This window comes from Simochromis diagramma, unplaced genomic scaffold, assembly GCF_900408965.1.
Source record: "Simochromis diagramma unplaced genomic scaffold, fSimDia1.1 OVJJ01000802.1, whole genome shotgun sequence".
NCBI classification, from domain to species: Eukaryota; Metazoa; Chordata; class Actinopteri; order Cichliformes; family Cichlidae; genus Simochromis; species Simochromis diagramma.
The window spans coordinates 5,025,499-5,041,675 of NW_024387492.1; the positions used below are offsets into that span (position 1 = coordinate 5,025,499).

The following is a 16,177-nucleotide window of genomic DNA, read 5'->3' on the forward strand; positions in this document are numbered from 1 at the left end:
TCATCAGTGAGTGTGAGGTCCTCTATAAAAGCTGACGTCTTGCCAGATGGGAAAGCATTCAGGTATGCGCTAACACAAACCCACATCTTTCCAGCAGTGGCAAATATACTGTCACCTCAAGACATAATCTGCATTGCTCCAAAAAGTCAAAGAGCTATATCTTAGACTCTACAGGCCTCAGTTAGCATGTTAAATGTTAAAGTTCATGACAGCACAATTAGAAAAAGACTGAACAAGTATGGGTTGTTTGGAAGGCCTGACAAGAGAAAGCCTATTCTCTCTAAAAGAACATGGCAGCACGGCTTAGGTTTACAAAGCTGAATCTGAACAAATCACAGATCTTATGGAACTAAGTTCTTTGGACAAAATGGACAGCACTACGTTTGGCTAAAACCAAACAGCATATTAGCACAAACTCTTAACACCCACAGTGATGCAGGAGCTGTCATTTAGGCCTGCTTTGCAGCCACAGAACCGGGGAACATTATAGTCATTGAGTTGACCAACAACTCCTCTGTATACCAAATTATTTTAGAGTCAAATTTTAGGCCATCTGTCCAACAGCTAAAGTATAGCCCAGAATGGGCTATACAACAGGGCAACAAACCCAAGGAGAGCAGCAAAACTCCAACAGAGTCCTGTGAAAACCTTATTTATCATGTGACTGTAGCTACAGGCTGCAGCAGTGCAGACAGCAACTTTGATAATTGGTAGCAATATGCTATACAGAAATGCAATAAATGCAAAACTGTGATGTTTATTTCTTGAAACAACATTTGACATCATTTCTCTAAATGTAAGTGCAATAGCCACTAAATCGCATGTGCATCATCTGATGCACTCTTCCTTATTTTTCAAGGCTTTACCAACCTTCATATAGTCACTCTTTGTTCCTCCTTTTCTGCAACGCAATAATTTCATCTAAAGTAAATTCTATTCAACATTTATTTGCCTCAGCTCTAACACAGCCTGTTCAGCTCATTCAGTATTGTTTGAAGTGCCCATAAAAGCTGAACATAGTGGCACAGAAGAGCAGACTAATGCTTTGGTGGTCTAGGCTAATTACAGAGAGATGCAGACATGTTGTTCATGTTAGATGAAGTGGAATATACTGCAGTTATTAGTTTTATTTATATAGAAAAGCGACAATTGGGAGCACTTTATTTTGATATTTGTTTGAGCGAGAGTTACAGCAGGCTTTCTAACAAGTGTAGATATGAACAAATTGGAAGTTAGTTAGTAAAAAAGTTTAATCATGAACATTTATTGATAATTACACAGAAGAATTCTTAGTAGCAGGTAGGGTTTCTTGGGGTACAGAACAAGACAAATTTTAAATCTGTAGGTTCTGACCTGATGTCAAAAATCTGAACTGGCCAAAGAAACTGCAAGCTCTCCAAAAAGAAACACATGTGATGCTGAGCAGACACATATAGACTCGTTCAAGAGCCACCGCTAATTACTGCAGCACAAATCTTGGATTTCTAAGTGGGCGCTGCTGACAGCACGAGTCAACTAGTTTTTCTCAGATTCTGGGCATTTCTTGTTCTGAACAGCTGATGCGTGGCTACTATACTTAAATTGAGCAAAGCCTTTGCAGAAGTGTTCAGGATAAACACGAGGGAAGACAGCAGACATGCAGGACTGGGCAAAAACTCTGCGAGATCTGCATTACACCTTCCTTCCTCCACCTTTTTCCACTGAACAAAATCTCAATGAAGAAGTGCTTTGCGTACTAGAGATGACTTTGCTTGCTTTGGCATAGGAAGCCATTAACTGACAGTGCAGGGCTTGAGGTTATCCCCATGGGTATAACAGCCTCTGGGATATACTGTGTCTGGTGGAGAGATGAAGAGAGCATGGCGCTAAAGAGATTAGTTATTACATCGTGAATTTCTGTTAGAAGAATAAGGTTTTTAGATACTATTGAGGGATACACAGAAAGCTAAATAACAAAAAAGGGCTTAGCACTCAGTTGGATATCCTTTTAAAAATGGTGGGAGGTGCAGTAAGTATAAAAGCAAGTACAAAAGCATACATAATGACTAAATCACACGTTCACAGGCACTTTCAGGCACGTTCGCCATCCATGATGAGTCCTGCTTCGACAGAATGATGTGTGAACATGGTCATAAATCACACTGCTAAATTAATATCTCAGCAAAGTGTTGCCCTAGATAGATGAAAAAGCACGCACGCACACAGAAAACGAGTACACATCCTCCCACACTCACACAAACTGCACGGTCATCTGTGTTAAAATTTCACAGTGCCTGTGCAGAGCCACAGTACAACTCCACAGGCTCGGTCTCCTTTTGCCAATAGGTTACTGCCTACATTTAAGAGAAGAGGGGAAAAATGCATTTGCACTATTAGGTGGGGAGAAGAGTTGTTAGGAGATTTATGCAAAGTTGTCTCTATAGGAAGGTCCCCCATTCTGCGCTGCATGGCATGTTTGGCATTTATTCTGAAGTGAAACTACTGAAGTCATCATTGTCAACAAAGGTACTTTGCTACTGTTCCTTCTTGTCAGAGAAGCTTAAGCAGTATTTTCTAAAAAGATAACTAAGCTCCATCCTAGAGTTGCCTCAGCAATGAAACAGTGCTGAATTTTGAAGAGACTCTGTCTCAACACCCCCACCAACCCAACCTTCTACCACCACCACCCTCGCCTCATCATCCCCTCCCAACACCACCCCCACTCCCCCGACCCACTCCACGCCACACAGCAATTTTATCTGCTCTCTTGCGCAATTGTAAGGATGCTGCGAGAAGCTTGCGCTTCTGCAATCACTTCACATTTGTTTCAGCGATTGATTTGCTGGCATGTGAGGGGAAGGAGAGAATGTGGGTAGGCTGCGAGGGAGAGAGGGAAGGAAGAAGCGAGCGAGGAAGGCAGCGGTGAAGTCAGAGGACGTGCAATGCCAGGCTCACATACTGTCACCATGACAACAGACATCACTTCACAGGAGCAGCACTTAGGAAGGATGCCTGTGTGGGCTGAAGTGACATAGTTGAAGGTTGGCATTAGCCTCTTGTGGGTGCCACAACGTACCAATCCTTCCCTGGCTTTCTTTTTTTGTTTTGTTTTTTATTTCCTGCACAGTGCTGCTAAAAGGATCTCTGTTGCTCTTGTAAGCCACCTATTGGGATTGCTGAGTGATTTGTACTTCATGTGTGTAAATGTAGGTCCTGCCAGTTTGTCTTAACAAAGACAATTCAATCGAGCAAGATGCATAACTTGAGACAGGAGTAATTCATATTCAATGAGGTGCTTTCATCATTCGCGTCACTTTGAAGCTGGGTAACATGTATAATTCTCTGTAATTTGAAGTGATGCCAATTGTGGAAATGATAACTCAAGATATAAAAACACATTCAGAGTGAAAAGAGCTTGAAAGCCAAGTCGCTGAATACATCTTAAAAATATACTGTATATACTGTATTTGCAGGCTTAACAAATATAATAGCAGTATAATGTTAGCAGTTGTTATAGCTCATGGGATATTGAAAACCCATGAATTATCGATGTACAAAATGAATTTTGACACAGTCTTTTGCAATAACAGTCACTTTGTCCCATTCTCTGGAAGCATAAATACATCTGTTTATTCCATTTATGCACAAATTCTAAACCTGGGTAAAGGCGTATTTTCATCTGTTCTTATCAACATGCACCATATACAGTTACAGCTCCTCACTATGCATCTGCTCTTGTTTATCTATCCCTATACAGCATACAGCACTCATGAGCTGAACAAGCTGCAAAGCATATAACAGACAAACTGTGTCATGAGTATATGTTAGAAAAAATGAAATTTAGTGCGGAATGTGATTAACTAAATTCAGCTAATGAGTTTAATTTCAGATACAACAAAGCAAATACAGTGTGAGATGTTAATGAATGATTCACTTAGCTGTGAGTCAGAGCTTTTGATCCATTTTGCAGAAAACCGAAACAATCCTCACCGTGATATTGGTGACGTGGAGTCAATCTATGGGCCGATCCATTCAGTTTAGTTCTGAGATGTTCTGTGTTTACTTCACTATCTCACAGCAGCAGCTAATGGCAGGGGCTAATGTAGCACAGGAAAAGCTAACAGCAAAAGGTCAGTAATTCTGAGGTATTCGAAGCAAGGCCAAAAGCTTTTATTTGTATGTTCGGTAGGGGTGGGTGATATATCCTCAACAATATTTAAAGAAAATCTGCCATGATATCTATAACAATATACTGTAGGGAAAAATACTAAACAGCTTTATCAACACTTTCAGCTTAAAGAGAGTAGCATTTATATATCTAAGTAAATGAGGAGCATTTCCTATCCTTTGCTGATATTGTCATTAATGACAGACAGAATTCAAAGTGTGGACCTACTGAAACAAGGTGCTAGCAGCAGCGTTACTGTGATATAGCAGCAACACAGCTTTATGTCCAGTGATGCAACATGGGTCAAATGTAAGAATAAAAGTAGCCTAAGTAGCTACTTAAAGTCCCTCGTTTCCACCATGCATCACTAATTTCAAATCAAACTAGCGAGTGCTGCAGCAGTACTCAATTGAGTCATTTGTTTCCTTTTGGGTTGCGCATCAAAAGCTGCTAGCATCTCCTCTGCCTGAGTCTTCTTAGCCTGTTTGTACTCAACTATGTGTTTTTGCCCCAAGTGTTGAAACAAGTTTGTTCCCACCTTTACGGGGACCACTTGTCTTGCATGTTTTGGCTTTATTTATTTATTTATTAAATTTACTCTTTACGTTCATTCTGAGAGAACTTATAAGGACACTAGTTGGAACTAGAGCTGTGCACGAAAAAGGGAAAACTAGCCCAACTCCAAGTAACAGCCGTGTGCAGCAGCCTAATGAGTGTCTTTATGAACCAAATAAATAAATAAATAGTTTTTACATACTTTTATTTCATTCGTGTTAATTTATATTCTATAAATATGTTTAAGTTGAACCATATGTTACCTAAATCACCAAAGTATGATCTACTTTACAAGTATAGTCGTTACAATAACACTGGTATCAGACCAATACATGGTATCAGTAAGCATCCAGAGTTAAGATATCATTCTCATAATAGAAATGGAAACAGCTGGCTGATTGCATCCATAGTAAATTTGTTGTTGTAACCTCTCACATTTGGAAGTGGTAATATTTATTCTGTTGTATGTTTATTCCTTCTTACTGTAAATGTTCGAGTGAAGTGTTGCATTTTTTACTCCAGTAAAGACCCTACCACTATGACTGCTTACTCTGGAAATGTAATGCTCTATAAACTGACAACCGTGTTCATTCACTCTGTCTTACTAGAATTGTTTTTTTATGGGTGGAGTTCATTGAAGTCCATGCACTAATAATAAAAATAGCAACAAAACAAAATGAATGGGTGATGGAGATGTCAGTCCGACGCAGTTTTTCTATCCTCAGGTAACACATTATGGAACATCCTTCGTGGGTGGACTAACAGTATGCAGGGGATTTGAGATAATGCAAAACAGCAGCACTCCCTCACCTTCTCTAAAGAAAACTCCTCTTTCTTTTTTTTTATCCAATTCCAGAGTGCGAGCAGAAAATAGGAATCATTTTTCAAAGCAGATTTGCATGAGGCCAGTGTCAGAATACGCTAGCAGTGCATGTAAATCTCCATCTTTTATGCTTAAACTGGAGCCATAAATGACATTTACAGATCAGTGTCATTCATATGTAGCAGTTGGCATTGTTTGCTTTATAGGTATTGAGTATAGCACAGAAAGGAAATGACATCGTGAAAGATGATGGAGTCACACATGAAGAGTCCTTGTCTGACTGGAACATGGGATGTCACATTGCATTACATGGTCAGCATGCCCTGATACTTAAAATTGTACAAAATAAAATTCTGTTACTGTCAGGAAACATGTTAGGCTACTGTATTATCCACTAGCGTCGCTAGATGTGTTTAGACCATAGAAATGTGGAGAACCATAAGAACAATAAATATTGCACTTACTTATCTAACTATAAGCAATCACATCAGGGATGGCAGATTACTTTTCTAGGCTCACTACTGCTTTTGGTCAATACTGCAGTAGTTAATAGTATTTAAATATTAATTACCTGCATCTGTCTAAATGACAGTCCCTTCACAGATGTTCCAGTTATCTCATGTAAACGGCATAAGAGACTGGGGGTGAAAAGCAAAGGAGCATTCTGCACTGCCAAAGAGAGTCTTGTTCTGGAATTAACATCTGTCATACGTCATGTTGCAAATGCACCACAGTTATTGACCAGTCTGGCTTCTAAAGCAAAGATATTGTAGGTTTAATTTATCTGAGTTTAACCATGTGCCTGTCGACATGCGGATATTAACACTATTACATGAAATGAAATCACTACAGATAAAAGCTTTGCTATTGAACACTGTAATATTAGCAGGACCAAAGTTTGACATTTAAGATTTCAATCTTGTTTTTAATGATTCAAGGTGAAAAATGACCACTTCATGAAAATGTCAGGAGACAAAAGGAAAATATCTGTTTTGGTTCAGTGCAGGGGAGGGGGCTTCTCTGCAGATTAGAGGGCATGCAAGACTTCATTAAAAGCACAGAATAATTAAATAAACTACAAAGTAAAGGTTGGTCCAGACATGCACCAGAAAGTATCTTAATGAATGAATGAGGACAACATCATTAGCAGCAGGTTCCTGTCCTCGGTACTGTGTAGGGGAGGAAAAGTAGCTCAGGGTTTGGGGATGTGGGCTTAACAGTTCAAGCAGCCAGCCAGGTTACAATAAGCTTCTTTTGGTCTGTGGTAGGGATTTGGCCTTGAATGATCCAGAGGTAAATTGTGTTCCTGAACTTATCCAAATCCTCAAAGCAGGAGGAGGAGAGTATTACAGCTGTTCATGATGTGTGCAAAATAGCCAAAGCTGCATTATATATATTTTTTTATAGTTTGGATCACAAATCTTGAAGAAAAATATTACACTCCATGAACATCCATACTGAAAGCATATTCAATTCCTACTGGCTGTGCACAACTCTATCTTGGCTTTCAACTATGGAGAAGTATTCAGTTGCTTATTTCCTGTGCAGAGGACATTGTTGTAGTTCACAATACTGTTAAAATCCCCACTACTGTACAACCCTAAAGCTTACAACTCTGTGTCCAATTCTGCCTTCTGCCAAGCTACGCAAAGTATCTTTCAAAATTTCCAAAAGAGGCACAGAGAGCGCACACAGACACACATCCCACAGGATCACAACCACAGGCAACAAACATGACCTCTTGGCTTCACAGCTAAGCGCCATGTCACCGAAAAACAATTTAAGGGCCTATCCAGAGATTTACATGAGTGGTATGTCTACAACAAAAAACAGTTCAATACAAAAGAATATCTCCTGCAGCTCTGAAGCCTCAGAAAGTCTGAGAAAATTGATCATCACGTTGATGTCATAGAACTTACTCCGGCTTTGAATTGGAAGCAAAACAAGTCAATGTTAAAGGAAGAAGGAAGTTTGAAGGACAGGTCACTAGGCAGCAAGGACTAAATAAATTTGGTTACAGTAAAGTACTCTGCATTAAACTGCTATTATAGTGTACCTATTGTAATCTAAAACACAGTATAGTTTTACAGTGTTAATTGTTCGGTTTCTTTTACACCGTTCATTAAGTGTTTCTACAATAACCCCCTATAAAAGCCAATGCCTGAATTTAATTTCTTATCTTTCATAAAATTAAAGAATATACGTTTGTCACTATTCCTGTACTCCTTGCATTGCACAGCTACAAGAGTACTAATGCTTTCAGCATTTTAAAACACCCTGAAGATAAACACTTGCTGGGACTCATTAATTGCATGAGAAGTCTCAGTCATAATCACATGTTGCTAGCTAAACATTAGCACTGCTCTGAGCCACAAACCCCCCCCCCAAAACTTTAATCATATCCACACATAGAACAGGAAGTGGAATGGGTCGATTTTCTGTGTTTTTCCTCCCAGATTTGTGACCTGGGAGGCCTGATGTCTGTCTACTCAGCCTCCCATATGTTTAATTACAAGCTGGTTGTTTCATGGATACGCGACATGGGCATAGCATCTAACATGTCATTAGAATGGAAGCTCCTTGCTGTAAATAAAGATACAAAGTTCGACAAAGCAAACTGTCGGTGACAACACAGCTAATCACTTAAATCACCCTTACCAGTGTGTACTTAACCATTTTAAATAAGCAAACAAATGCAAAGTGGCTAAAGCTAAAGTTATCCAGAAGCCTCAGAATGAGCAATCAATGCATCAAAGCAGTTTTGAGGAAAATTATGGAGGTGAGTGAAAAAGAGAAAAGAGTATGTTCTATTATCTGGTGAATTTATAAACATGCTGGAAAATGATGGAGTTACTTCATATTTGTTTTTTGTGTGAATCTGTTGCACCTGCTTTTGGTTAGATTTGTAAGGTAAAGGTGGGTTTGGAGCACTTCACACACCACTTTATTTTAAGCTGTTTAAGTGAAAGATGATCAAGTATCTTAGAGCAGTTTGGGGAAGATTGCAAAGTTTAATAATTTCTTTAGGCAGTGAAGAAAAGTTGATTGTTGTTGCATTTGCTGTCATTTATAGTTCTTAAAAAGAAAATCAATATTGGCAAAAATCAATATGAGCAGGTCATACTAAGATAAAAAAAATCAGACACCAGAAGCACCCAAGTAATTGCTTTTTTACGAGTCTTATACTCCTTGCACCACACATCTATAACAGTACTGCTGTTTTCAACATTTTAAAACATCCTCAAGATGAATGCTTGCTGGGACTGATTAATTGCTTTAGGAGTCTCAGTCCTGATGCTCTGCTAGCTAAGTAACAAAAACTTTAACCAGCAACATCCCGACCAACCAAAGTCTAGGACACTGAAAAACTATTGCGTTACTCCATAAAAATGGACAGTGTGTTGCATTTTTAAATTTTTTTCTTCAAAGGCATCAGCATTCAGGTGTATTTACAAAAGGCAGTGCATTGTTACCATGTACGGTTTGGTGATGGACTTTTACCCATACTAAAAATCAGATCTGCTCACCCTCTCTTGCTCCAGTAGGCATACTAATTGATAATAAGAATACCTGTGAAAAAAGAATAGTATTTGATGGAGCACCGCTTTAACTTGAATTTGGAGAGATTATGAAATCTGGTTTCCAAAATTCACCACAATGGAAAACATGTTTCACCTTAATCACACTGTATTAGGGTATTAAAGTAAAACTGTCAAGGATTATCCAGTGAGAACTGAGTACGGCAGGAGTGCTTCAGACTTCAAGATCAAACATTGTCTCTGCACTGTATATTCAGTGCCAATCTCAGAGGACTGGGTCCAAAGAGAACTGACATTCGGTTTGATTAAGTTGGTGCTATCTGAAGCCCCACCCAGGGGTACATAGTAATCCCCAATGTGCACAGCAAAGAGTTCCACTGCACCAGATTGCTTGTTCTGGGCTATACTGAGCCGCATATCCTATTTTACCACTGATTGAAGCACATATACTGTAGACGTCCATCCGTACAGTTTCCCTCCAGAGAGTGGGGGGAGAGACAGGAAAGAGATAGACAGGCAAGGAAACAGAGACAGAAAGTGAGAGGGAGGAGAAGCGATAGAGTTATCCGTGGTCTCATTACGGTGGGAAATGTGAGGGTCCCGATCCAAGGGAATGATGAAGGACTCTGTGGAGGAGGCCTCTGAGAACCAACAAAGACGGCTTTAGTTTCACTGGCAGAATGCATTTGCATAGCTTAGAAGCCAAAGCGTCTGAACCGGGGCTCATGAAAAGAAACCCCACCAATTGGTTGGACTTCAATGCAAACGAGAGAGAGGGAGAGCAAGTGAGAAATGGGGAGAGAAAGGCGAAGCGAGTGAGGGAGAAGTGGAATGGGAGGGGAAGCAGCAGGAACTTTTTTCTCTTAAGTAGCAAAACACAAACGAGATCGGGAACATCTGCACATCCCATGGAAGCTGTCGCCGACTGACTTTGATGCAAAGAGAACATACTGAGGAAGAACATCTCCAGAAAAGTAACACACATAACAACACTTCCGAGATATCACAGGAGCCATGTTCCCTTGTAGTCTTTTGATATTGTTATTTAGTGCAGCTTGGTTGCCATTACACATTAATGTCATTTGAGAATATTTCCAGGTTTGTACGCATTGGGATAGCTCCATTTTGCTATGATGGTGGAGCAGTTATTGGCCTACTGGATATCTGGAATGCAACAAATATTAGACATGGGCATAATAGAGCAATCTTCTGGAGAAGTGTGAAAAAAAGAGGCAAGAATTAGGGAGGGAGTGGAGTGAGAGGAGCAGATGTTGTACTTTAGCGGTGTCTCCTTTTCCCACTGTGGCCTGAAGTCATGGAGGGATGACTAGCCTTCATCAATCCTCTTTAATGACTCTGGCAGCACCACTTAACACACTAGTATGTGATTTCTTCATTACTACACCATGATTCCACCATTTACTCGGCCGATGATGACGTACAGCGATGCTCAGGGATAAAACTAATCGCTGAAAGTCTCATTTTTGCAAATTGTCCCATTTGTAAGCACTGGGGTCAATTTAGAAAACGTGGGAAGGAAAGATAGGAGATGCTTTGAGTGTAACAAAAAGAAGATAATGAAATCTAGTGGGGTGAATATTGAAATGCAGTTCACCATGTGAAACTAAGAATATCTATTGCTAATTTGTTTGTTTTTTTACTCCAATTTCAAAGATGTGACAAATGTAGTGCAGCGCAGTGAAGCTTTGCTCTGCCTGAAAGCTTTCGTGAAATCCTGGTAACTGCTACTTTCATGTGTCAACCCTTCTCGCATTATCCAGTCACCCACCCACTGCCTTTCACCTGTGGTGCACAATTCCCACACCCTCCATGCGTCAGACCCTTCAGTGCATACATTGACGGGGACATGCAAATGTTTTGCCACTATCAATAATAAATGTTGACTTTTGAACCTCACCAATAGATTTTTTTTTTTTACTGACAGCGCTTCCCAAGAGATGCACGCAGCTTGCTTTAAGCATAGTTTAGAGGTTTTTGCCGATACCTTGTCATTTTTCAAAAGAATAGAATAACAGTTTGAGATTGAGAACCTATACCTGTCTATCTCTACCTGTGCAGCTCATCTCCCATTACTGTGTTAGTGGGATTAGAAAGCAAGACTTATGCAAATCTTTACTGAGGCACACAAATTTTGGAAAGTCGGGGGGGGCTGACAGAGCTCAGGAGAACATTTTAGCCTGCACAACATACATGCAAACACAGAACGTCCAAACAGTTCCATCTGCTACACCTTCCCCCCACCCACCCGGTCCCTTCTGCTGCTGCTACAAGCCCAACACCTACCACTCTCTCAACATCATATCAAACACTATGGGCTACGACTCCTTCTAATGAGCTTGCACATGCTGCACCGTAGACTGTTTGCTCACACCAAGAATCCACAGCTTTAATCAGACATCAGTTTTGATAGTCAGTGTCATGCCTGCCTGACCTGAATATATCTCGCAAGGCCGCTTTAGTGGTTATTGAATCGAGCAAAAGCAATGATTTCTTTAGGCATCAATGTTTGATGAGAACTTCTGCCCTCGGGCTTAATACGTAACTCGAGTAATTCGCTAACTCCAAACAACAACACCTAAAGTACAAATCTGAGACTGCTTAATGAGTGCCGCTTTGAGGTTTGAAGATGATATAAAATCGATGTGCGTGTGTGCGTGTGTGTGTGTGGTGTGTGTGTGTGTGTGCGTGTGTGTGTGCGTGCGCACCCTTCGCATTTTCAGATGTGATTCAATGTGAAATAACGCTCCAACAGGTGTCAGGTGTGGGAGAAATAAGGTAATTGGAATAACTGTATAAGCAAATGAACAGTCATGCCACGGCTGCTGGGGCATATGCTGTGATTTATTATCTCATTTACCTCCTTTCTCCAGAGGAGGAGAACAGATAAAATCCTGGCGCATCATTGGTCAGATGCAACACCATGACTGTTCCTGTCATGCTCACAGTAACCTTTTCTTGCTACATCATCTCTGCGCTCACACTCACACACCATGGCAACAAAGATCTTTTGAAGCGCTTGGCAACGGCCTCTGAAACGTACAATCCCACATCTTAACTTGACCTGACAATGTCCCCTAACAGCCACTGTTACTACAGAGAGGTCAGGGCTGTCCAACTCAAGTCCATGTCCCATGTTAGGGCACATGAATCACTCATAGTGCTGCTGTTGCTGCTGCTGCCGGTGCTCTGTGGATGACGATTCACTTGAGATATGATCTGTGCCACTGGTTGCACAACCACAGACGGAAATGTGTGCTCCTTGCTAAGCGTGTTTATTGGGAGAGGGAGACAAATTCAGACAGACAGACATACGAAAGAGGTGGGCAGACTGATCCACCACACATGAAAACCATTCATGACTGTGCGTGCCAAGTGTCGCTGCTCAACAGATTATAGCCTTAATGGATGACATTCAAAAAAAATGTATCTGGCCTAATGTAAGGTGCTTGCCACGTCCACCATTTGAATTATGACTAACAAATCATCTGCAGTCGGAAGGATTCGAGACGAAATCTAGCATGCTTCATTGTAACAATCTACTGGATGCCCCCCTCCCTCCTAAATTTAGTCTGCTCACCGACCACTGTGAGTGATGGATTGGATGAGAAAAGGGGCTGTGCATGATTGGCTACACACGCGATTTGCTGTATAACCTCGGGGCATTCGGAGCCCCCCTTATTCAAACGTGACATTCAGACCTGCTTTGTCAACCTGGCGCAAGCTGATTTTGCATTTCTTTCATTCATTCGTTTCTCCTTGTGAATTTAAAGGGGATTACAACAGGCGATTTATGAGAAACCACTTTTTCCCTTCCATTTTACAAGGTCATTATCGCATTTGGAGTAAATTGCAAAAGCTCACCATACACTCCTTGACAACGGATGCCGTCCACGATGAGCGCCAACAGCCCCAAAACACAGATAGTTAGATCCATCCTTTTCACGTTAATCTCTGCATATCCAGCTCTCAAAAGCGAGAAGTCCTTTCCGGGGCGGTGTGGCTGAGGTGCATAGACACGGGCACCGCTCCGATCCACACGTAAGATTGATTTAGACTCCGACTCCCCCACCCCTCCCTCCGCCAACTGTTCGCTGTAAAGGTATGTATGGGCGCAGCAGGAGAACAGAGTCAGGTAACGGTCGGTTTAATGGGAAGTGTCACGCAATCCCAAAAAATGCGGAGCGCTCGCGGAGACACAACCACCACGGAGGACGTGGAGAAGCAGGCAGGCGCGGGGAGTGGGGCTGCAGAAAGCCTGGCCTTGGAACAAAAAAAAAAACTCTCCTCCACTGCAGGTAGGTGAGCTCCACCGATTCCGTAGACTTTAGCAAAAGCCCGCGGGGACACGCAGGTTCTTTCGACTACAAGCGGATTGCGGCTCGGTACCCACGAACATAGCTCTCTCCACGGCTGCTGCTGCTGCTTACTGCTGCGGTGACTGCGAGCTGTCAAACGAAAGCACCTCCTCTGCTTAATAATAATAATAATAATAATAATGATAATAGTAATTATAATTATAATAATAATAAAAACACTGACAGATTTGTCACTTTTCACCTTCTGCGCTTTAAAGTAGTCCAGCTGCTGCTGTATACAGTGGAGGCTCTCGCGCTCACATAGTCACATCCCGACTGCACCCCGATGCCGCGCGCTCGACTCATCTCTCCCGGTGGCAAAAAAAAGAAAAAAAAAGAAAGAAAGGCAAGGGGAGGGGAGGGTCCAGACCGGTCAGGAGCAGCCGGATGGTTTATCCACAGCTCCCCGGCGACGCTTTCGGTTGTCTCGGCGTCACCACACCACTTTTCGGCGATTTCAGGCGACGGTGGGAGCCGGATGTGCCCGCCGTGGTGCCAGTTGAGCAGCGGTCACGTTGCGCAATACGTGCTACGGAGACAGAGTGGCACCGCAACCGGTCTGTAGCTACGTCAAGAGGTGCGTGGCTTCCAGGCGCTCATCTGTATGGGAGGCTTCGCTCAGCGTCAGGAAAGGCATGAGAGGCGCAGCTGCTGGATGCTGAGAGAAGGAGAGAGAGGGGGAGAGAGAGGGAGATGGAAGCATTGGAATTCAAGAGATCTAGCTTTGACAGACCTTTGCAATCACCATCCAAAAACACAGTCTACACCGCCGCCTGCTCATGTTTCACCATGCCTCCTTTATCAGACAGGGTGGATGAGGTGCTGTCTGTCATGTAGCATTCATCTGCTACATCAGACTACTTTTGGCCCGAAATAGTGGGATGTCTGTGTTAGTCTGGTGTATGCAGCTCTTCCTACTGGTGCTGGTGATGCTTCTGCCACAGGCCGACATTTTTTCGGGAACTGTTTTTTTTTTTTTTTTTTTTTTTTTTTTTGGCAATGCACAACTTTTTAAGTTTTAAGGAAGTCGGGCTAAGTGGTTCCCAAATGGGGTCCCGGTATAGGCCCTTCGGGCGTCCTGCAGGCAGTTCCGGGGGGGAATTGAGAAAATCTCAGTTTGATGATATTCTATTAGAGTGACTACAAGTGTTCTAAAGAGAGCGAGAGAAAAGACATATCATGCACGTTTACACGTGTTTCACTTTCACCATTGTCACACAGAGGTGGCCATAAAGACTATTTCAAAGTACGGGAAATATTATTCTGTGAATGAGCCCACTTTATTGTTTTGTGTTTTTTTTTCCTGTTAAGTGTTAGTGGTAATATCAAGAGCATGCAGAGACTAAAGCTGTTTCCTAGCAACACAATTTCAATTAAATGGTTTTAATTAGTGTAATATTTTCCCCAGTGGAGAAGTAAATGGTATACTTTTCAGATAAATGGTTAAATACAGAGGCTCAACAGTATGATCCCTGATCAAACAGGCATAGGGATATGAAGCAAAACCCAGTGAGGTGTCTGCGCAATTTATGATATTAATTAATTAATAATAATTCATTCATTCATTGTGTTTTACATAAATATATAAAAGTAAACCTGATTTCTAAGCTGATTGCTTTCAGATATTTTGTGACCCAAGTTAAAATAGTCAGAATCTAGTTTGTTGTGACAAGTGATTCGTATGAATAAAAGAGTAAAATCTTTGTTTATAGCTAATTTAAAAAGAAATAATATGCTCCACTTGTTGAGACAGAAAAATTCGATTTGAAGCAGCAAGTCTCTCCTCAGCTGGAGCAGCAGCAGTGGGTAGTTTGGCGCCCTCTTCAGGTTTTTAAGACATCTAGACCCAAGCAGTCGTTAAGAGTTATACTCCCTTAATGACTAAGCCCAAATTCTGATTGAGCATGATCAATGCTTATAATAATATCGGGGGTTTCCCCTTGCTTTACAGATGTTTAGCCGAACTGTCAATATCTTGCTATCAGATAAGGAACTGAAAATAAACAATGTGCTCTTTGGAGCTAATACTGGATACATGCCATTCTGAAATTTAAAATTTTGGAATCTAAGTGATTAATCTCATCTAACTTCATCTATCAATTTTACTCACTAGTGCAATGCCAAAAGTAAGCTTTCAGATCTCATTTTCTTCCAGTGGCTGATTTCGATTTGTTTCATTTTGAGGGAAATTGAGGGATCAGGGGGTTTATTATATCTTCAGGACATCAAACCCTCTCTTGATTGATATATTTCCGTCTTTGTAAAATTATGTGCACATCTCATTTTGGAAGGCGTAATAAAAGTTGTCCTTTCATTCTCAGATACTTAAATTAAAATTCAACAACTCATTTAAAAGTGAGCGTCCAGTTAATTTTTCTATTTCTTAAGCACCTTGAGGCAAGTGGAGTAGTCTGATTTATTTTAGCTGTCACTTTTTGTAAAAAAAAAAAAAAAAAAAAAGGAAAAAAAGGAATTCTGGAAATGATTTGACATTGGACTTACAGTAACTCAAGTAACTGACAGAGCTGTTGAAAATATTTAAAGAGGAAAAATATCAGGGTTGTCAGGACTGCTCGGAAACAGTTATGCAGTCTGGACTTGGATATGAGTCAGCTGAATGTCCTGACAAGTATAAAAAATGAGGTATTTTGTCATATGGTAGTGTGTGTGCTTTGTCGCTTACCCTCCATCTGCTGTCTGCTAATCATTCTGTTTATTACTGTACCTTTGCATCACC

At 41.2% G+C, this 16,177-nt stretch overlaps 1 protein-coding gene across 7 annotated transcripts in view; it reads right to left on the reverse strand.

Moving 5' to 3' along the window:
• Window positions 1-14,126, reverse strand: part of LOC120725428 (MAM domain-containing glycosylphosphatidylinositol anchor protein 2-like) — a 194,068-nt gene extending 179,942 nt beyond the window's left edge. For 4 of the 7 annotated variants that reach the window (XM_040018329.1, XM_040018328.1, XM_040018325.1 and 1 more), the window contains exon 1: window positions 12,947-14,125. In XM_040018329.1, coding sequence (XP_039874263.1) covers window positions 12,947-13,019 — 73 coding nt within the window. In that variant the 5' untranslated portion in view covers window positions 13,020-14,125. Of the gene's footprint in view, window positions 1-12,946 lie in introns of all 7 variants that reach the window. The other 3 variants (XM_040018326.1, XM_040018330.1, XM_040018324.1) reach the window with 2 other exon arrangements.
• Between the last annotated feature and the right edge of the window lie 2,051 nt (window positions 14,127-16,177).